Source organism: Sphaerodactylus townsendi, linkage group LG06 (assembly GCF_021028975.2).
Source record: "Sphaerodactylus townsendi isolate TG3544 linkage group LG06, MPM_Stown_v2.3, whole genome shotgun sequence".
In the NCBI taxonomy this organism is placed as follows: domain Eukaryota; kingdom Metazoa; phylum Chordata; class Lepidosauria; order Squamata; family Sphaerodactylidae; genus Sphaerodactylus; species Sphaerodactylus townsendi.
The window spans coordinates 48,267,452-48,289,670 of NC_059430.1; the positions used below are offsets into that span (position 1 = coordinate 48,267,452).

A 22,219-nucleotide genomic window follows, 5' to 3' on the forward strand; every position below is an offset into this window, starting at 1 on the left:
ATCAAGGTCAATGGCATGCATGTGCACAGTCTTGACTCTAAAAATCTTATTAAGGTAATCTCAGTGGCGTAACTAGGCAAACTGGAGCCCTGGGCAAAACCTGAGTTTGATGCCCCCCCCCGGCGCGTTTCCGGTGCAATGCGCACCCCCGGTCCCCTTGTAGCTACACCCAGTGACGTATCTAGGCAAACGGGAGTTTGCCGCCCCCCCCCCCATGGGCAACTGCCCTCCCCCATCATGACCAAGCAATGATTTTTTACACCAGGTGATTTCAAAGTCACTATCACATTATAGAACATGCATCAACTCACAAATCTGAACACAGCAATAGGCCATGCCAAACAGCAGAAATAATTTTTTTGAAAACATTTTCAAAATGCTTTCAAAATGTTTTATTACTGCTATGAAAACATTTTATGGTGTTGTATCCAGTCCCCCCAATTGGTGGAAACAGCATCACTTTCAATGTTATTTAAACTGGGAACCCCAGATTTGGTGAAGTTTGGTTCAGGGGGTCCAAAGTTATCAACCCTCAAAAGTGTAGCCCCCATCTCCTATTAGCTCCAATTGGAAACAATGGGGGATGGGGCACCCCCTTTGGGAGTCCATAACTTTGGACTTTCTGAGCCAAACCTGGGTGATAGTATCAGCAGAGTCTCCTGAAACATCCCTGAAATTTTGGTGATGCTAGCCTAAAAACTACGCCCCCTACAGGTTAAAAACAGAAAACCCACTGAAATACCAAAAAACCCCCACAAACAAACCCTGCGTTTTTGGCGCCCACCACAAGGGGGCACGCTGGGCAACTGCCCCCTTTGCCCAATGGGCATAATGCCCCTGTGTTATCTTGAAGAACAGAAGCCATTTCCAGAATTGAGACTGTAGGTCCAGAGATGATGAACACACACAAACAGCCTCAGTGAAAAGCTTTGTAGATCTTCAATCAGCCTGCAGAGATTTCCCCATTCACTTCAATCCTCTGTAAATGGAAACATTTCCAGCGTAAAGTAAATGAAAGCTTGTGTTCATATGGAGTTACTGACTTCACACTAGAGTCAGTAAATGAAGTGCAATCCACTCAGTGAAGTTATGTGAATAAACAAAGCTTGGTTCATTTTGCATGGCCTCTGATGCTCATTCAATTTGTGAGGTACATACTGTACTATACAAACTAACCAGAAGTTATTTGCATTGTAGCCACACTGTTTTGAAGTTCAGTACCATGGTGCTGTCTGTGCTACTTTATTCCTACTTAAATAAAATCTATCTTGCTACCATTCTTTATGTTAAAGCCAAATTTAGCAAAGCCAAATGTGCAGTGCAAACCTGGTTAAAGGGTTGCCAAGGTATACCGCACCCAAGTGATTCCCAGTTTAAAGCCCAGTCAGTTCCTGTCCCCAACTGACCTTCACTTTGCAGTGATGTTGAATGATAAAGAAATTCTACTGCATTGACTGATATCAGCAGGTCTCCTGGGAACACCTCGAGTCCAGGCAAACTTACCACCACTGAGCTATGTCTGCGTTCTGCAGAATTGTAGAGACTGCAATGGGGAAAAATATGTATGATTATTCTTAGCATATTCAGGGCTGAGGAGTCAGTTTCTGTCCACAAAAGGATCCTTCAGTCTTCATACTCGAGTGAATACAACGGCTAACCATATTTTATAAAATTTAACTAAATAAATCAGAAATAAACCCATGTAATTAGCTTACTGTACCTCAGACTTCATATTTAGAATGCTGCTTGCTTGGGAGTGCCTCTGTGTAAAACAACTGTCTCCCACTTTAAATCTCATCACATCAAAAGAAAGGAACATTAAGGTGACTCCTTAAGGTGAAAGTATTAAAGGACAAGAGAGACCCCCTCACTTCTGCAGGAGTCTATCGCATACCCTGCAGCTGTGGAAAGGTCTACATAGAAACCCAAAAACGCAGCATTTAGACTCATATTAAGGAGCACGAAAGACACTGTCGGCTTAACCATCCTGAAAAATCTGCAGTTGCAGAACATGTCTTAAACAAAACTGGACATAACATTTTATTTGACAATTCAGAAGGTTACTATGTCAGACTGAACTGGGAGGCCATTGAAACACCAAGACAACTTCAACAAGAAAGAAGAGACTGAAAATTAACCAATCTTGGCTACCAGTACTTAAAAAATGGACTGATAACCCTACCCGCAATACAATGCACTCAACCACACCTTTGCATAGCAAGTTTCACCCAAACACTTACTGATTGGTTCCCCACCTTGGGACATGGACAACATACCCCACTAAACTTTCCCTTCTCACTAGACACAGTGTGAAACAGACTTTTCTCTGTGATACACCTCTGAAGATGCCAGCCACAGTTGCAGGTGAAATGTTAGGAACAAGATCTACCAGACCACAGCCACACAGCCCAGAAAACCCACCACAACCAGAAGAAAATATACTTTTTGATCAGTTACAAGCATTTGGAAACTCTCACATGTACTGAATTCCCTGTGTGTGGAACTGACTGGGAACACCTTTGTTCCCACTTGGATATTACAATGTAGTCCTTTCTTCCTGGTGCAGATGCTTTACTTCTGTGTTGAATAAATATTAGCATGTTTTCAGTAATTTTGGAAAATTTCGTATGTTGAAGTGAAAGCTTTCCTCTCAGTTACTGTTGTGTAATTTTCATGTATGATAGAAGGCACCAAGGCAATGGCCTTTGAAGGGCGATCATGTGATAGTGGTTTCAAATATTCATGTCATCACATGATAAAAGAAAATCTCACATGCCTAATATGATGGCTTAATGTGGCCACATTCGATTTATTGTGAACTGCCTTGAGTCTTTGGAGATATGACAGGATACAAATATGAAAATAAATAAATAAATAAAGTAGCCATAGAGTAATGATTGGTTTTTATTTTGTATGTACATTTAATATAGACTATTTTATGTAATATACACATTAGAGCTTACTTGATTACTCAAGATTTATAATTGAGGGGGTGTAAGGAGAAAGATTCTGAAGTCACATTTGGCATGTAATGACAAAAGGTTGATGCAATCTGAAGGCAAAAGCAAGTGCATAAAACATTGCAAATATTTGTGTGTAAGGTTTTCTTTCAATCTACTTTTCTCAATCTGTCATATTGCAAATTAATAATGATTGAAAACCTGCAGTTAGCCTGGTATTGTACTTTTGTTGATTGTCAGTATTGTGTAGGAGTTGGAAAAAGGAAATATGTGTTTTGTTTTGTCAAGTTTGATGGAATGAAATTTTACTTCCTCTATTATAACACATTCTCTCAGCTCCACCTACCTCATTGAATGTGCAGAAGGGAAACACATTCTGTCAGCTCCACCTACCTCAAAAGTCCAAGCTCTTCTTCTTCTATTCAAGTTCCTCATTATTGCCTCATTCCACTGTATGTACTATATCTACAGATAAAGTGTGACCCTATATGAAATTCCAGCTTGCTTAGGCATAATCTGTATTGGCATTATTACAACCTCCCCTTGTGCAGGAATGCCTTCAGACAGGCCATGTCCTGTTACAAGTGTGCCTATATATTGAAACAGATGATGAATAAAAAATCCTCACTTACATACCTTGCTTTATGCAAATCTAATTTCTGGGGGGAAAAAAGAAAAGTAATATTATTTATAAAAGAAAAATATTGGCACATTTAAGCTCATATTTTTTGTTGAACAAAGACATTCCAAATATATATTTGAAATTCAACAATTTTGAGTGAAATGACTGCTTAAAAGCAGGATAATTTGATATCTTTCCTGAGCAAAAATAATTGAAGTTCAACTTAAATCCTGGTAGTTGGTTATGGGCTAGACTGGTAGATACCATGTTAAGTTCTCCCCAGAGGCACCGATTGGCAACCAGGAACCCTGAGCAAAAACAGTTTTGAGCCACCTTTTTCACCCCTGCAAATGTTGCCAATATATAGCAGAGCAATTATAAAGTTTAGTGTGTAAAAATCACAATAAATGTTAATTCACTAAAGAAGCAAACAGGCTTCTTGTTCAATTCTGCAGCTACCTCTCTGAAAGCCAAAGGTGAAAAGTTGGTGGCTGAAACCTTGTTTATTCCAGTAACATTAAGCAATGTGAACCAATATGTTAGAAGTTAACCTTGTGGGGCCTCATAGAATTTTTGGTATTTATTTATTCAGAATTTATATCGTATTTTTCTGCAACCAAGGTAGCTAATAAATTAAAACATGCATGATAAAATCACATTTAAAAACCTATCCCTCCACAAAAAAGCATAATTAAAACAATTAAAATACATACAAAGACACATTTTTTAAAAAACATTTGTCAGGACAGGGATCACTGAGGGAATGCCAAATGAAACAAAAAGTCTCTACCTCTAGCAGAAGGCAGCAACAGAAGAGAACAAACATATCTCTTTGGGGAAAGAATTCCAGAGTTTTGGTGGCACGACCAAAAAGGGCATCTCCCTGGTTGCTACTTGTCTAATCTAGTGTGACCAGACACCCTGCTTTTGGCAGGACAGTCCCGCTTTTAACCAATTTGTCCCGCGTCCCACAGGGTTTTTTAAATGTTCCGATTTTTGGAAGGCTGCCACACTGCCTTCTGGGGGGCTCCCCTTTTCCCGCTCTGTCACAGGGCGGGAAACAGGGGAGCGCCCCAGAAGGCAGTGCGGCAGCCTCCCGCTCTACCACATTGCCTTCTGGGGTGCTCCTGGTTCCCACCTGAAACCGGGGAGCGCCCCAGAAGGCAGTGTGCTCCTGCGGCCGCGTGAGTCCCGCTTTAAAAAGGTGAAAATCTGGTCACCTTAGTCTAATCTCAAAAGGCCAGGGCACCCAAATCAAGGCCTCCAAAGATAACTGTAGTGGTCAGGCAGGTTCCTATGAGATAGGTAGCCCTTCCGGTATGTTGGTTTCAAATCATATAGGGGTGTGAAGATCAGCAATATATTGAATTGTGCCTGCAAGCAAATTAGGAACCAATGTATTAGGTTTCAAATCATATAGGGGTGTGAAGATCAGCAACATATTGAATTGTGCCTGCAATGCAAATTAGGAACCAATACAATCCATTCCAGTCAACACCATTGTTTCCCCTCTCTAAACTGATTGGTCTACTTAAGTCTAACAGCACCAGATTCTATTTATTATGTAGTTCACAAATAGTTATGAATCAAGCTCACCAATCCACAGTGAGAAAAATAATATTCCTTTTTAAAAAATCTGGCAGCATTACCTGAACACATCCCTGAGAATTCTGTTCTTCCTCAGACTGGAAAGAAGGGTTGGTTGATATAGCGTTCTGCGAAGACTGATCACTGCTGTGATCATTTTCTTTATGATGTGGTAAGATTGGTGTGGTGTCAATGGAAGTAGAGTTTTCCTTCTGTGACAGGGAATGTGTGTGCATGTAGGGTTCTGAGAAAAAGAAGTGATCAGAAAATGGAGGAGAACTTTGGCAAATAGGAAGATGAGAATCAGCTTGGTTGCCCATCCTTGGGCTTTCAGTGCTATCCTGGAGTGCAAATATTTGAGAGATTGACACTGTACTTTTCCTTAGTCTCCTCAGAGTTGGAGAAGTAGAAATCCTTCCTGGAGCATACCTGATAAATGGGCAAGGTATGTTGTCACCCTCATCATATTCCTCAGAAGGAACTTTCAGAAGATGTGGGTGATCCCTTATGTTCTGTTCCTGTATGGTATTGGGGTACAGTGGTGTTTCTGTGTCAGACGGGCCTGGCATTTCATAGGATGAGATGATGACATTTCCCAAATTGCTCTCTCCTACCAAATTGAAAATGTCTTCCCATGGTTCAGTCCTTTCTTGTGTATGGTGTTCTTTCACGTTGGTTTCTTCATCCATCATGGTTTCTTCATCCAAAGGAAAACTCATATTCTGTTTTTTGCATCCTTATTCACTGCAGAAGAACCTTTAGTTGTTAAGAGAGAAATCACAGGACAGCTGTCATGTTCAAAATATTGTATTCTAGGATTGTGTGAGCAGAAGATGATCACAGTGGCAGAACTTCCGCCATCTTCTGCTTTCCACAGCAACACTCTACGAACTATAAAATAAGCACTGCCAAGATATGGTTGCTTTTGGTACCTCCATGGAAAGCCAGTCAACATGAAGGCTGCAGTGAAGAGGGAGAAATTGGTAGAACTGCACAGAATGTATTATTGTAGCAATAGAGGGATTGCTATGCCACATTTCTTCCGCCAGTGGAAGGGTAATTTTTCAAATCCTCACTTCTTGCTTTATAGCTTCATGCATACACTCAAATCTAAGAAGGAACATCATGGTACGTTCAGAATCTTTTACAGGTACTCTGCCTCCGGACATAAACACTACCTTGAACTTTCAGTTTCTCCTACTGGGGATAAAAACAACACATGCCACAGGTTGACTGCTACAAATCATCCCTGTTATGTGTACCTACTGTGTATTAATTCAGCAGCACTTCTTCCCTCAGTAACAAACAATGAGTTCCATACAAGGGGCAAGAGCTAGTGTGGTGAGGTGGTTCCAGAGTGTTAGATTAGTACCTGAAAGATCCAAGTTCAAATCCCCAGATGTGCCATAAAAACTCACTGGGTGACCTTGGGCCAGTCTCAGCCCAACCTATTTCACAGGATTGTTGTGAGGATAAAATGGAGGACAAGAGAATAATGTAAGCCTCTTTTGGCTCGCATTGGGAAGAAACATGGGATGTTTCTGCACCGGCGGAATATAGCGTCCCAGGGACGCTAAAAACAGTGTCCCTGGGGAGGGGTTCGAACAACTCCCAAGCGGTGCAAAGCCGCTGTTTCCGAACTTTGCTCCTTGAGTGAGGTATTTCGGAAACAGTGGCTTCTGACCGCTGCCATATGAATGGCAGAGGCTGGAAGGCAGCATTTCCCCCCCTTTTCCTGAATGCCTACCTTGTTTCCTGGCTTCCGGCTTGCCGCAGAGGCCAGGGGACACCCCCCCCGGCCTGTGACTCCAGAACCATTGCTCCAGGCTGCGGGGGCATGTCCACTGGCTTCTGCGACAAGCTGGAAGCCAGGAGACAAGGTAGGCATTCGGTGACGGCGCAGCCTGTGCGAAGGCTGTGCCGCCGCCTGCCGCACTCCCAGGACCGTCCATATGAACAGTCCCGGAGGGGTGTGTCGACATTGTTTATGCCAATGCACCCCCGCATCGTTGCGGTGCGGAAAGGGCCATGGAGTCTAAATGAATAAGATGAATAAAATAAATTGGATATACCCAGTGCAGATGTGGTGCCCCTTGGAAATATGCTGAAAGTACATCAACATGGTGTTGGTATACGCCCACATGCTAATGCAGGAAACTGGGCACATAACATCTCTTCTGGATTGTCATCAGACAACCCAACCATTGGTACTGCTGGCCAATCGCTGCCCATTATGCAGGCACCACTGGTGCCACGGCAGCTCACTCTGCTTTTGGATTTTCCTGAGCTCTGCTGTACTCACCAGCTCCTTCTCCAGGAAGGAAGGGAGGAAGGGCAGGAATAGAAAATGCCCAGACTAATTACTCATCTCCCTTCCTCCTTTGGCTATAGTTCCTGCTGCCACTGCCGTGGGAGGAGACTCTGTCCTGTTCTATAGGAAAACCCCGAGCCCCTCCACCATTTGGCCATTTTGCCTGGCCACCACTGCCTTTTGTCCTTTTACTGTATCAACCCATTAGATCTATTATCAATCTTAGGGTATTTTGATATTCCTGTATTAGCTCTATCATTATTTCAATTGATCTAATGCTTGAAGTTGGAATAAAAATTTTAAAAGCCCTCCCAATCATAGGGGAGGGTGGAAGTAGAGTAGGGGAGGCAGGGTGGAGCCAAAAAGCCCAAAGCAAATAATAATGCAGGGCCATTTGCTTAATTTTCCCTGAGAAGCCGGGGGAAAGGTCACTCTTTGCCCATTCTCACAAACAGTGGAGATTATCAGATCTGCTATGTAGTGAGTGTGAGGGGTGAGGGGTGGGGGGAATGTTAATAACAGACGCTCTGCCCTGAAGAGAATCTCCCTTCAGCACAGGGTAGAGCACAAGTGTATTATCAGCTCATGATTCTACATGGAGCTTCCCAAACTGAAACAGTAGACCAACTTCCAGTTCAACTTCCTACAAGACATATGCATGCAGTGAAAAGAATAATTCTGCCATGTCACTGCAGCATTCAAAGGCATGGAACCTCGCTTAGAACAAGAGAGTGGGCGACCCTATTCATAATGCATAACTTTCATTCTGAACTATATTCCTGATCCTGCTCAATACATTTTTGGATTGTTTTATAGCTGTATCTCTTTTTAATGGGATCTGGTGGATGCCCATCTCTTGACTGACCTTTGCTGTCTTCTGCATGAGACTTTCACAAGAAGAAGGCTGAGAGGATCCTCCTAGGTCTGCACAGCTGTTCACTGGCAAGGGAAAAGACAGGCTCCTCCAGCTTCGCAATGGACCTGATCACTGCTGGTGTGAATGGTACAGATGGGAGTGGAGAAGGGATGAGTAGCAGCAGGCAATAGTAATGAAACTCCTGCATGCAGTGAAGGGGTGGCTACGGTCCTTTCTGCACACAACACTTTTAGAAAGGAAATGAAACGTTACCTCCATGGAGTTCTGCACTGTTTTTACCCCCTTTGTCTCTGAAAACATTTTTATTTCCATCCTCAAAATGTTTTCAGTGAAAGGATCAAATTTTTCGGCTGAAACGTTTTCAGAATGGCTTCACTGGTGTGCAATCCCTTTAAGATGTTACCCCCATGCCTTTCTGCCTTCCCTGCACTCCCTCATCAGTGCCATTTTCTCGGTTCACTCTCTGTTTCCCCTCACCTACTTTTTCAAGCATTTCTGTGAGTCTTGGGGGCTAATCTTCAAGGAATCGATTACATGAGGTACAGGGCATTGCAGCATGAGGCTGTGAAGACCATGAAGCATGGATTCAACAACAAACAAACAAGGGAAAAATCACAACATGGCAGGAGGAATCATTTGGAGGGGGTGAGTACAAACAGATTTCATGTTAAAGGGCTCAGCATGGGTGTTAAAGCGCTGCACTGTGAAGATACCTGGATAATACGGCTGGCATTCCCCATCTTCTTTCCCTGTCAAGCATATGAATTTACAGGATGTAATTTGAACTGAAGAGCTTTCAGGAATACATGCCACAGCCCTTCCTGAAAATGAAGTTGCTATGTTCCTTGTGTTCTTTTTGTAGGTTAAGGCAGCGTTATATTAAGGAGGCTTGCCAACATTAGTAGACGTTGGTTGGCAACTTCCATGTCTGGCTGACAAAAGGGTGCTTGTCAACACGCCTCTTTGTGATTGGCAGGCATGAGCTATGAACTCCCGTGAAGCTGTTATGATCTCAGCTTCTTGGAAATGGATCTTTTGGGAAATTTGTTTTCTCTGCTGCAAGAGCATGAACTACTGACTAGCAACCTGATATTGTGAGCTAGTAATGGGGTAGCATAAGGGTACCTACACTTAGGGTAGCACTATTTACTTACTTCCAGAGCAATACACAACTGTTTCAGAAAATGGTCTGAAGTTACATGATACAATTTTACTGACACAATGTTATATGTTACAATTTTACTGAAGGGCATCTAGCTTTGAGAATAAATAAGTTAGCCAAAGGTTATGAAATAAATTTACATGCTATGACTGCAAATCTCTTTTAACACAGGCAAAGTTTTACATTCTTACAGCTGACTTCTTTAATTCCCTCCCACCCTCAAGAGCTTTATGTGATTCATCAGTTGATATTTCTGACACTACCCTGACATTATTGAGTGGCAGAATCTAGGTGGGAGAATGCTGCTACCAGACAGAGGTGTATGCAAAGCTTGGACCTGGCTCTTAATTTGGGACTGAAAGCAAATTGTATGCATACAAACTACTCAATCTACTACATGAATGCTTAACTAGTTAAAACACTATATCACCTTTAAAAACCTTGATTTTAGGGGGTTTGGAGCCATGCTGAAATTTATATCAAATCACAGAACCAAAAACTTACTGTAATATATACATCTAAATAAGACATAGAAGCAAAATACTTCTAAAGTATAACACAAAATTTAGACAAACATACTCCAGCTTGTAACTTACCATTTCAACAGCACCTGCGTAGTTGTCATTGATACTGCCAGTGCCACTTGGTTAACATCCTGCACAAAAATAGTATTTAATGACCGTTGAAATGTCTGATGGTACTTGAGTAGAAATTCCCCTTCTCACTTTCCAAGACTCCTTCCTGAATGCAAACATAGGGAACTTGTTTTTCCTCTTTGTATATTTCAGCTGTGAAAAGGGAAGTAGAGTCAAGCCAATATACAAAAGGTAACATGATCTGTTTCAATACATAACAGATTATCTGCTTTCTTTGAAGACTAGCTAGTTTAATTCCACATTTACCTCCCAATTTTTAATTTTCTGCCCAGATTTGGAGGTTAGCGAGTGCTTTAGAAAATTAGCCTGACTCGTGGGAGGAAAATAGACTATCAGGAACCTGGTTGTTAGGGGAGAGACGTCAGCCAATGTGCCTGTCCTTTGTGATTAAATGTAGACTGAATGCTCGACCTTTCCTTTGAGGCTGTTACTGTCTTTTGACAAAAGGAAGTTCTGTGTCTGTAGTAATGGTGCCCTTTTACAGTTCTCCCTTAGGGTCCTTTTCAAAGTCTTCCTTTCACAGGATACTACCACATAATATGTCTCATCTCTCCTTCTGAATTCATAAGCTGGCATTCCACACTAAATCAACAACTTTTGGCAGATGAGGGTCTCCTTACAGTAATGGATTTTATCATTGTATGCACTGAAAAGTATTTACAACCAAAATGGCAACACTTCAAAAAAAAATCTGTCACTGGGATTTCATTTCCAAAATCTCCAATTCCTAATACAAACTCTTCCCTTCACTGACTTCAGCCCAAAATATCTAGTGATTCCCAACCTGGAGCTGGCAATCCTATCTAAGTGTATTTTAATGTGCCAAAGCAGCTTTATGTGTGAGTTCCTAGCTCACTGAACCCAGGCAGGTCTTCCACCAAAGACTGGAATCCTTTATCTCTAGACCCCAGCAATTGCTTTGGTTAAAGATATGCAAAATCTCAGTTAACTTCAGGAAACTCTAGATTAATTAGGTTAATTAATTGAGTAGGAGGCAAAGATCATGATTAGGAGAACAGAAATTTACATTTGCCAACTCTGGATTGAGAAATATTAATATTTGTTATTATTTAATTTAATATTCCACCCTCCTTGATCAAAGGCCAGGCTCAGGGTGACTAGCAGACATGCTTAAAACAATTATACAAATATATCAAATAAATACAGCTAAACAACATTAAATCTTCCAGTATAAAATATACATTTCCATATACGGCCTTATGCAAGCAACTAGCCCAATCAAACCAATCTCCCTGCAATTTTAACCTTGTGGGTGAGAAAGGGAGGTAGCAAGATTATTATTTTGGGACCATATATTTATACAGTCAGCATCATTAACTATATGCCCTGCAGAATAATTTGGTCTTGCAAGTCCTGTGGAATTTAGTTATATCCTGCAAGATCCTAACTCACACTGGAAGTAAGTTCTATCAGATAGGAGTCTACCAATAAACTGTAATCAGAGAAATGGGGTCCTATGGGGGTGTTATAAGGAGGTCCTATGGGGGTGTTATAAGGAGACAACTATTTTATTTTAGGGGTGGAGTGGGACCTCAATGGGGTATAACATCATAGAGTCCAGCATTCAAAGCAGCCATTTTCTTCAAGCAACCTGATCTCTGTTGCCTGGAGGTCAGTTCTAATTTCAGCAGATCCTTAGGCCCCACCTGGAGGTTGGCAATCTTACGCCTAGCAGCTGGTCTCTATTTGTGTGCATATTTGCACATGTGGCCTTTGGTCATCTGGCTAGAAAATGCTGTCCTTCCCTGTTAATGCTATTGGTTTTTCTCTGATGGATTCAGAAGTGAAGGTGGAGGCATTTTTTATGCAAAAGCACCGGCAGGCTTTCTGCATTTTAAGCTTAAACTCTGACATTACTCTACTGTAATTGTTTGGCCATTGGTTTACTATGATTTATGAAGCTATGCCTCCCTGCCCAAATTGTGGAATGGCAGGAAATGTTTTTGGACTAGATCCTGCTGACTCTTGCTGTCCCCTGGTATTGTTCTGTCCTTAGGAAAAGAAGCTCCTGAGTCACCTCCTAGTTCTGAACAACCACAACTAATTGCTGTTCAGGCTTTGAGACCTTGCTTCTGCTTTTCTCTGATATTTTCTCTGGACTTGTGCTAATATGCAAAAGGGGGTGTGCCTATGGAGATGGGGAGAGTTCACAGGCACCCTGCTGGCTTCTCCTCTCCTTTGCAAAGCCGGGATTCAGATTTTCAAACAAGGGGTGCCTATGAAGATGGGAAGATGGGTGCAATTTCAGAGTTTGCACCAGGTGCCATTTCCTGTATATGGCTGCCTGTATATACTTCTCTTGCCCTGAGAGGATTAGTTTTCTATGACCCATTGTATTTTTTTGCACAGCAGACTTTATTGCTAGTAATTAATATTCACTCAGCCTAATTTGAATCTTCTTTCATTTTCTACATTTGCTGTTGCTATGGGATTTTTTTGTTTTGCTTTGGTTTCCTTGGCTCATAACTGCTTCAGATGGATGCCCAACGTGTCTCTTATGCAGTGCTGAATGCCCAAACACAGGGTAAGAAAAGCAAATTGTAAAAACAATAAAGCTCATTAATTGTGCGGTCACTGTTTTGTTTGCAAACAGGAATGACATGCTGTGTGTTATTTGGCATCTAATTTTTCAGAGGTGCAGAGACAGAAAGACCCAGAGACAGCATGCTTCATTTCCTAGCTAAGTTCTTCTTTGGGCTCCTGTTTTCAATTAACTTTTGCTCTCAGGGGATTGTCATGAGCCATCCCCTGAGACCAATGAGTCTTCAGGGGATGAGCAGAGCCCAGTAAACCCAAACCAGGTTGGGAATCAACAAGGGCTTGGCTTGGAGCAAGACTGCAGACTTTACAGGGCAAACAACAGGCAGGTCAAAACTCAGAGCCAAAAGTGCCTGCAGAAGCAGGCTGTGAATCCAGCCCTGCTCCAGCTACAGAGACTCAAGCACCTAGCTCACCTGAGCCCACATGACAGCAAAGGCAGAAGAAGTTGTTGCATGTTAAACCAAGAAGTGCATGCCTGCTAGCCCAGAGAAGGCACCATCTGCAGCAGGGGGAAGTAGAGTTTTCACAGGATGAAGTAGCCTAACATGCTGGAAGAGCCTATATCCAGCAGGTTCACATAACATCTTAGCCTGGTTGCTAGAAAGCATGTGACTGCTGAAATGCTTCCTCTGACTTGTGGATTCTGTGCATTCTGACCTTCAGAGCAGACTTCTGATGCTGAAACCTGACTCTCAGACTGGACTCTTAGCTCCCTGCTGTAACCTGATATCTCTGCCTGGCAGCTCAAGCCAGGACACTTTTGTTGGTATTTTTTCAAGAGTCTGTCACAGCTCAGACATGAAAGAGTTAACTGTGTATATGTTAATCAGTTACTGAGGTCACAGTTTTATGACCTACTCTATTGATTAAGCTATTGGTCGGTCAGTCCAGTATTGCTAACATGCCACTGGTCACATAGGCAGAAGTTATAAAGTATGTTTCTTTGTCTGAACCACACCACCAGTCCTAGCCACGATGTGAAACCATGAGGTGCAAGTATGCAACTAAGTGTAGTGTTATAATAGAAAGGTGTTATTATTTTCTTTCCATGTAACCGTCCCTTATAATTAGTAAAATTCATTTATATAAAACAGCAACTGTGTATTGGTCTCTTTTATGCTTCTCTGCTGATATATTAAATTTATGACAACAAAGGTTATCAGCCCCAGAAAGTCTTATTTGCTGCAGAGAGACCTCTTTTAGTAATCAGTTGTTGAATTTTAAAAGGGAGACAGAAAGTTTCCGCTGCCTGCCTGTGTGGATTTACAAGTCCTGCTCTTTTGCAACTGGCACTTGAATGGGAAAGTATAAGCAAAAAACAACAACTGGAATCATGTCGAGAAAGAATGCTCCAGGCAACGTGTCCTCTTCTACCGATGGAATGACTGGCAACGACCCCCTCTCTGTCACACACACAACTCAAACATGAAAGAATCAACTGTGTGTATGTTAATCAGTTACTGAGGTCACAGTTTTATTACTTACTATATTGATTAAGCTATCGGTCAGTCAATCCAGTACTGCTAACATGCCACTGGTCGCGTAGACAGAAGTTATAAAGTGTTTTTCTTTGTTTGAACCACACCACCAGTCCTAGCCACGAGGTGAAACCATGAAGTGCAAATATATTCTTATGTAACTAGGTGTAGTGTTAGAATAGAAAGGTGTTATTATTTTCTTTTCATGTAACTCTCCCTGTTAGTAAAATTCCTTTATATAAAACAGCAACTGTGTATTGGTCTCTTTTACATTACTCTACTAATATTTTAAATTTATGACAACAACATTGCATCCAGCTGATAATTGCCAGGGCAACATGGCAATCTCTTCTGCAGGAAATGGAGAACATAGCTGGGCCAGCATTGACCGATTTGACTCAGCAAAACCAGACATTGCAAATGCAGGAACAGGAACTATTCCAAGTTGTCTCACACCTGTAGCAGCAACTGGCTGTCATGGCTGTAGCATCAGCTGCCCCACCTCCAGGAAAGTGTCCTGTTGCTCCTCCTGACAAGTTTGGCGGCAAGTCAGAAGATTTTCCCATGTTTCTTGCTCAGTGCAAACTGTATATGAAGGTGAGGGAGTGGGACTTCTTTAATGACCAGACCCGGGTGAGCTTCATCCTAAGCCTGCTGAAGGACAAGTCAGCCAAATGGGCAACTCTGTTACTGGTAGTGGACTCCCCTCCCCACTGACTGAGTATGCAGTCTTCCTAGCCTATCTCCAGACCGCTTATGCCCCAGAAGCTGGAACAGGCAAACAGCAGAATTTGACAGTTCCAACAGGGTGTTAGCATGGCCTTCATCCCCTGCCTTATAAATTATTGGATTTTCATATTATTTTTCACACTGTGTGCTGCAAAATGCCAGTTTCCGTGTTTGTGTGGGTGGATAGCAGAGTGTCCAAGCTGAGAGCAAGCCTAAGGCATAACAGTCTGTTTGCAGAGATTAAATCTATGAGTTAATCCAGGCAATACTATCTGGATGTGTCATAACAAGGACATGAATCTTTGATTATCCCGCCCTACCAGAATACTCCTTTAACATAATGGAATCTGTAGAACTCCTGAGCACCACACCTCGCTAAGCTGCTTTTTGGAAGTCCTTGATACTGTGCTTCTGAGAAAACATTTCTTCAAACAATTGCTTCTTCCATGTATTTTTTCAACCTCTAGGTACGATCTCCCGAACAACAACATCCCTTCCTGATTCACTCAAGCCTCAGCAAAATTTGAATACTTAAGGCAGAGACTGTAGGAAGTACCTCTGCATAAACCATTCAAGGTTTCACTGATATAATCTAGGACCAATTGACTCCATGGTCCTGGGGAGTAGAACAATAGATAGAGTTGCTAATTAGCTCAGTCCTGCAACCAGCATAGAGGCAAGAAACGAAACCTAATGCAAAGGGTCGCTTTCCCCGCCAAACTAGCGATCCACCCTATGAAAGCCCTGTTCACCTTAAGCTCATTGCTCATTTCTAACCTGAACCTCCCTTGGTCAAGTTGGGGTGAGACACGATATATCGTCCTTCGCTTGGGTCCCTATGCTGGCATAGAAATCCTTGCCTTCTTCTGGAACTTCTCTGCAGATCGTTGGTAATGTATAAGTCCCCTGCTTTCCCAAATCCCATTCTATCATCCCACCTATCTTTTCTTCCCTATCTATATACTTAGGAACTGTGTGTATGTGCCTTAACGTCTCACTGTGTGATTGCAACCAAAACTTATATAGACATATTTAAACTACAATTTGGTCTCTTTTGTGAATTCTCTGTGAATACGTTTCATGCTGTTTCTGGTATACATAGTCTAAAAATATCCCCTCCCAGCCTGCCTCTAGCATTGCCAAGCCGAGTAATTCCCCATTGCTCTATAAAAATAAGTTTGTACACTGTTAAGCTGGGTAACAAGGGCAAAACATCTGTGGCAGAGTACACAACGGAATTCTGGTGGCTGGCTCAGAATTTGGACTGGAATGAGGGAGCCCTGAAAGACCAATGTCTGAAAGGTCTCTTAGATGAAGTCCTAGATGAAGTGGCCAGGACAGAGTACCCTGCGACTTTGGAAGGACTTATCAACCTTTGCCTGAGAATCGATGGGCACCTGGAGGATAGCCACCAAGGCATTCTCCAACCTCAGTCCCTCAGGCTGGCTTAGCATCTGGGTGCCCAGCCAAAGATCTAGGTGAACTCATGCAGATAGGCGCAGCCCAGCCCCACCAGTCAAGCAAAGAGAAAATGCAATGGCGAAATAACAATCTCTGCTTATATTGTGGGGGGTCAGGCCACTATTCCAGTACGTGCCCTGAAAAGCATAGGAACACAAGCTAAACTCCATGCCCCAGGTAACAGTGGGTCTCTCTACCTGGGGAGAGCCACAGAACCTGATGGCCCCCCAGGAATTGGACCCCGATAACTATCAATCCCAGTGAAGTTGTATCTGCTGATGGAACAGTGGCTACTAGTCCATGCCCTGGTGAACTCTGGTGCTTCTCGATCTTATATGGATACTGTGTTCGCAGCACAGTACCAGGTCTCCTGCATTGTTATATTCATTAATAATATTCATTTTTCTCTTAGAATGGGGTATTTTTTAACCCAAGAACACATCTCTCTGTGGGGAGGCAGATGTTCTCCAGATTATCAGGAAGTGTCATTAGTTATCAGAAGGGGACATTTTTTTTGTAGAGAATTGAAAATACGTTCCAGCAGTAGTGTTTTATTTTCTCATACATTTGATAGGCTGGGGAAAAGAAGTAACCTAAATACAAAATGCATGTTTCTATGGTTGTTTGAGTCCTCATCGCTTTTTTCACATTACTAATGTGTAGATGACAGTATCCTAAAAGGTAAAGTTTTCCAGCTACTTCTCTATGTGTTCTGTACCTGGGTACGGATTAATCCCAGACCAATGACCCAATGCATGCATATATATGTACTCAGTCTAATACATAAGATATATATTGGTCATTCCATCATATTTACCCAGATCTTTGAACCAAGCTTCTGTGTATTTATGTTTGTTGTTGTTTTAATGTTCCTGACACAATTGTTTTTATGAATTGACATTTTTAATGCTGCTGTTTTTATTGTTAATGTGAGTATATGTTATTGCGCAATGTTTAGTTTTATATTTTATAAGCTGCCACAAATATCCCATGGGCACAAAGGTGTCATACAAACTGTTATAAATGCTATGCTATTGTCCAACCCTGAGAAGCAGATGGCACAGTCTGATCACACAGGACTGTAAAGGCTCTTTTCAGAAAGCTGATATTTAAAATTGGCAAGCATATGGATACATTTCACAGCAACAACACAGTATCACAAGTACATTAGCAAAGTGCATCCATATGTAAAACTTGACATTTCTTGTGTTAGCAAATATGAATGGTTGTTAGTGTTAACACTGACTTTGTGTCATGTCATCAAGTCTTTTGTTTTCTAAAAATGTAGATATGTTATGCAGGCATATATTTGCCATTCTGGTAACAATGGTAGTTCCAGATTATTATTAGTCATCTGGAAATAATTGCTTTTCAGCTACAAAAAAATGTGAAGCGAGCTAATTGTTTTGGTGCTTTATGAACCTGCAGAAATATGTCTTTTCACCTACTTTTAATTCATTCATTTGTACAGATGTACGTGTGAACTTTCTCATATTTTGTTTTCTCTTTTTCCCATAACGTGCGATTTTCGCTTTTTGTGCAGAAGTAATCAATCATCTAAGGTCACAGGAAACTATTTCAAGACCATCTTTCTACACCATGTTGCTTAAGCAACAAAAGCTCTTCTGGGGTGGAGGAGGGGAAGGGGAGCAATAACTGATTGAATATCTCTTGATTTTTTGAACCAACACAGATCATACATAATCTGTGTTGGTTCAAAAAATCAGTTTATATCACTGGGGCTGTCCTTAAAATATGTAGCAGTGTTAAAAAACCAATATATCACTCTAGTACAGGTCCTCCCCTTGTCACATAATCTTGGTATTTTACATACCAGCAGTGGCGTAGTGGTTAAGAGCAAATGCACAATAATCTGGAGAACTGGGTTTGATTCCCCACTGTGCCATTTTGAGCTGTGGAGGCTTATCTGGGGAACTAGATTCGTCTGTGCACTCCAACTCACACCACTTGGGTGACCTTGGGTTAGTTCTTCTGAGCTCTCTCAGCCTCACCTACCTCACAGATTGTTTGCTGGGGAGGGAAGGGAAAGGAGATTGTAATCCCCTTTGAGCCTCCTTACAGGAGAGAAAGGGGGAATATAAATCCAACTCCTCCTCCTCCTCCTCCTCCTCCTCCTGTAGCCCAAGGACATTTCTTCTATTTAAATGGCTGTTCCATTGGAAGAAAAGCTACTTGTTGGAGAAAGGCTCCTTAGACTGGAGAGAGCCATCATAGTTTGCTCAGTGAAGTAGCATTAGGGTTTGCTCAGTGAAGTAGCATTAGGGTTGTCAGCCAGTAGCTAGCGATATCTGAAGTCTGGGTGGCAAGGACATGAGAGACACCTCTGACAAAGGGAATGACATCACTTTTGGGGGAAACAAGGAAATGATGTCAGTCTAAGAATTGCAGAAAACTCTTGTTTACCATAGAGTTTTACCGAACAGTTTCTGGTGATTTCTTAGAGTGGACTGCCATCACTTTTGAATTTCCCCCAGAAATAATGTAGTGCTGTGAATTGATAGTGATTTTTTAAACTTTTTTCTTCTCCTGCTGGCCTCCATAATGACAGCAGGAAACAGGAGCTGCTGGAAATATAGTACCCCTTGGTAGGATCCTGCTGCTGCCTGCAATAATATATTTTATTACACTGAATTTCAATGAAGAGTGCTGTAAAGATGTTCCTACTTTTCTGACTATGGTTCACAGAAAGGCTAAATGGCCTGTTTTTAAGTATATTTGGTATTAAATTGCAGTACACACATGTAAAGAAATGTAAAAACTTTTGTTATGTCTGTTTGCCTTTCTCATAGTAGTAGTGGTGGTGGTGTGGTGGTGGTGGTGGTAGTAAAAACAATAATCAGGTATGCCCGTTATATGTAATAATAACTATAAGAAAAATAGGGTGAGTGAGAAAGAATGAATTGCCCTTTTTTCTTCAGCAATGCCAATGCCACTGAAAAAAATTAATTAGAAATATGTAGCTACTGCCTTTTCTTACACTATCCAAGATGCCATATGGTCTGCAGAGAGAGCAGATGGTGTAGAGCAGGCAGTGACTGTTAAATGAGAAGTCGTATGACAACAGAAATGTATCTGTTGGCACCAAGTAATGATGAACTAAATTATTGAGCAGAAAAAGCAAATAAACTGGCATTAATTCTACCCCTACAATGCTGCCTAGTTTGACAATGACTCTCCTGGGCTACTTTAAACTCTTGTAGGGATAAAAGACCATGACTATGCCTGGTGTGGGAAAGGGAAGAGTTCCACTTCCCCATTCTAGCACTATGACCAGCATCTTGATTGGGCCCTAATGTCATCTTTTTAAGGACTAAATTAGATGCCTGGAATTCCAGTCATGGAACGCTTCTTCTAGATACTTAAAAAGTCCTGTTAGTTCAGTGGCATAAACTTGTGTTACATAATGAACAGCATAATCCAAGGCCACAAGATGGCAGTGCAGCATTTTACAAAGCATTACTTGGATCCTCGCCATAACCTGTTCTGGGCTTTCTGTTGAATCTATTCTGAACACAGTGACATTAGGCTAATCTATATATGTGGGATATCATAAATAATGAAAAGGCTCCTGCTACAGGGCAATTTTACTGACTCCAATGGCCTGTGGAAGACAACTGCATTCACAGTATGAATTTAGGAACCTGTATTAGCATATCTTTAACATCAAATAAGAACATAAGAACTAGCCTGCTGGATCAGACCAGAGTCCATCTAGTCCAGCACTCTGCTACTCGCAGTGGCCCACCAGGTGCCTTTGGGAGGATGTGAAAGCAATGGCCTGCTGCTGCTGCTCCTGAGCACCTGGTCTGCTAAGGCATTTGCAATCTGAGATCAAGGAGGATCAAGATTGGTAGCCATAGATCCACTTCTCCTCCATAAATCTGTCCAAGCCCTTTTTAAAGCTATTTAAATATTTTATGTACATTTTTCCATATATGTAGAAGCACATTTAAGAACACATAAATTGTTTATTACACATTGCTCATGGTTAGTAAAAGTAAGAACATAAGAACATAAGAACTAGCCTGCTGGATCAGACCAGAGTCCATCTAGTCCAGCATTCTGCTACTCGCAGTGGCCCACCAGGTGCCTATGGGAGCTCACATGCAGGATATGAAAGCAATGGACTTCTGCTGCTGCTGCTCCTGAGCACCTGGTCTGCTAAGGCATTAGCAATCTGAGATCAAGGAGGATCAAGATTGGTAGCCATAGATTGACTTCTCCTCCATAAATCTGTCCAAGCCCTTTTTAAAGCTATCCAGGTTAGTGGCCATCACCACCTCCTGTGGCAGCATATTCCAAACACCAATCACACGTTGCGTGAAGAAGTGTTTCCTTTTATTAGTCCTAATTCTTCCCCCCAGCATTTTCAATGAATGCCCTGGTTCCTAGTATTGTGAGAAAGAGAGAAAAATTTCTCTCTGTCAACATTTTCTACCCCATGCATAATTTTATAGACTTCAATCATATCCCCCCCCTCAGACGTCTCCTCTCCAAACTAAAAAAAAGAGTCCCAAACGCTGCAGCCTCTCCTCATAAGGAAGGTGCTCCAATCCTTCAATCATCCTCATTGCCCTTCTCTGCACTTTTTCTATCTCTTCGATATCCTTTTTGAGATGTGGCGACCAGAACTGGACACAGTACTCCAAGTGCGGTCGCACCGGTGCTTTATATAAGGGCATGACAAACTTTGCAGTTTTATTCTTAATTCCTTTCCTAATTATCCCCAGCATAGAGTTTGCCTTTTTCACGCTGCCATGCATTGAGTTGACATTCCCATGGAACTATCAACTAAGGCGCCCAAATCCTTTCCTGGTCTGTGACTGATAGCACTGACCCTGCTGGCAAGCGTGTTAATGTGAAGTTTGGATTTTGCCCCTCGGTGCATCACATTTTACATTTCGCTACATTGAACTGCATTTGCCATTTCTTAGCCCACTCACCCCTAATTTATCAAAGGAGTCCGGCTTGGAGCTCTTAGCAATCGCTTGTTGAGTTCTACCACCCTACATAATTTGGTATCATCTGCCAAGAGCTTGGCCACCACCACTACCCACCCCTACTTCCAAGGGTCATTTTATGAATAGAAGTTAAAGAGCACTGGTCCCAAGAAAAGCGGATCAACTTGGGGGACACCACTTCCCTACATCTCTCCCATTGCTTTGAGAACTTTCCCATTTTATACCCACCGCTTTGTTTCCTGTTCCTCAACCAGTTTTTAATCCATGGGAGGACTTCCCTCTTATTCCTTCATTGCTGGAAAGAGTTTTCTCCAACAGTCTCTGGTGGCAGGAACTTTGTCAAAAGCAACTTTTGGAAATCCAGAGTAGACAAATGTCCACTGGTTCCCCTTATCCACATGTCTGTTTACACCCTCAAAAGAACTCCTAGTAAGATTTGTAAGACAGGACTTTGCCCTCTACAAAAGCCATGCCATGACTCTTCCTCAGCAGAGTCTTGCTTTTTCTACATGTTTAATAGATTTTTATCTTTAATGATAGATTCTACTGAATTTACCTGCAGGAACAGATGTCAAACTGAGCAGCTGGCCTGTAATTTCCCGGGTCCCCTAGACCCTTTCTTAAAGATTTGGTGTGACATTGGCCATCTTCCAGTCTTCAGGGGATGGAGCCTGATTTCAGAGGGATAAGTTGCATATTAATGTTGAGAACATCAGCAATTTCATGCTAGGCTCTTTAAGAACTCTTGGATGAGATGCAATCTCTGGGCCAGGGGATTTGGTACAGCATTTAGTTTATCAATGGCTGCCAGAACTTCTTCCTTGTCTACCAC

At 42.0% G+C, this 22,219-nt stretch overlaps 1 protein-coding gene across 3 annotated transcripts in view; it reads right to left on the minus strand.

The window, feature by feature from the left end:
* Positions 1-10,486, minus strand: part of PLEKHG7 (pleckstrin homology and RhoGEF domain containing G7) — a 28,429-nt gene extending 17,943 nt beyond the window's left edge. The window contains exons 1-6 of one of the 3 annotated variants that reach the window (XM_048499211.1): positions 10,422-10,486; positions 10,116-10,307; positions 8,346-8,468; positions 5,232-5,925; positions 3,597-3,619; positions 1,407-1,543 (exon numbers count right to left, since the gene is read on the minus strand). In XM_048499211.1, the coding sequence (XP_048355168.1) occupies positions 1,407-1,543; positions 3,597-3,619; positions 5,232-5,888 (817 nt within the window). In that variant the 5' untranslated portion in view covers positions 5,889-5,925; positions 8,346-8,468; positions 10,116-10,307; positions 10,422-10,486. Of the gene's footprint in view, positions 1-1,406; positions 1,544-3,596; positions 3,620-5,231; positions 5,926-8,345; positions 8,472-10,115; positions 10,308-10,421 lie in introns of all 3 variants that reach the window. The other 2 variants (XM_048499210.1, XM_048499209.1) reach the window with 2 other exon arrangements.
* Positions 10,487-22,219: the final 11,733 nt, after the last annotated feature.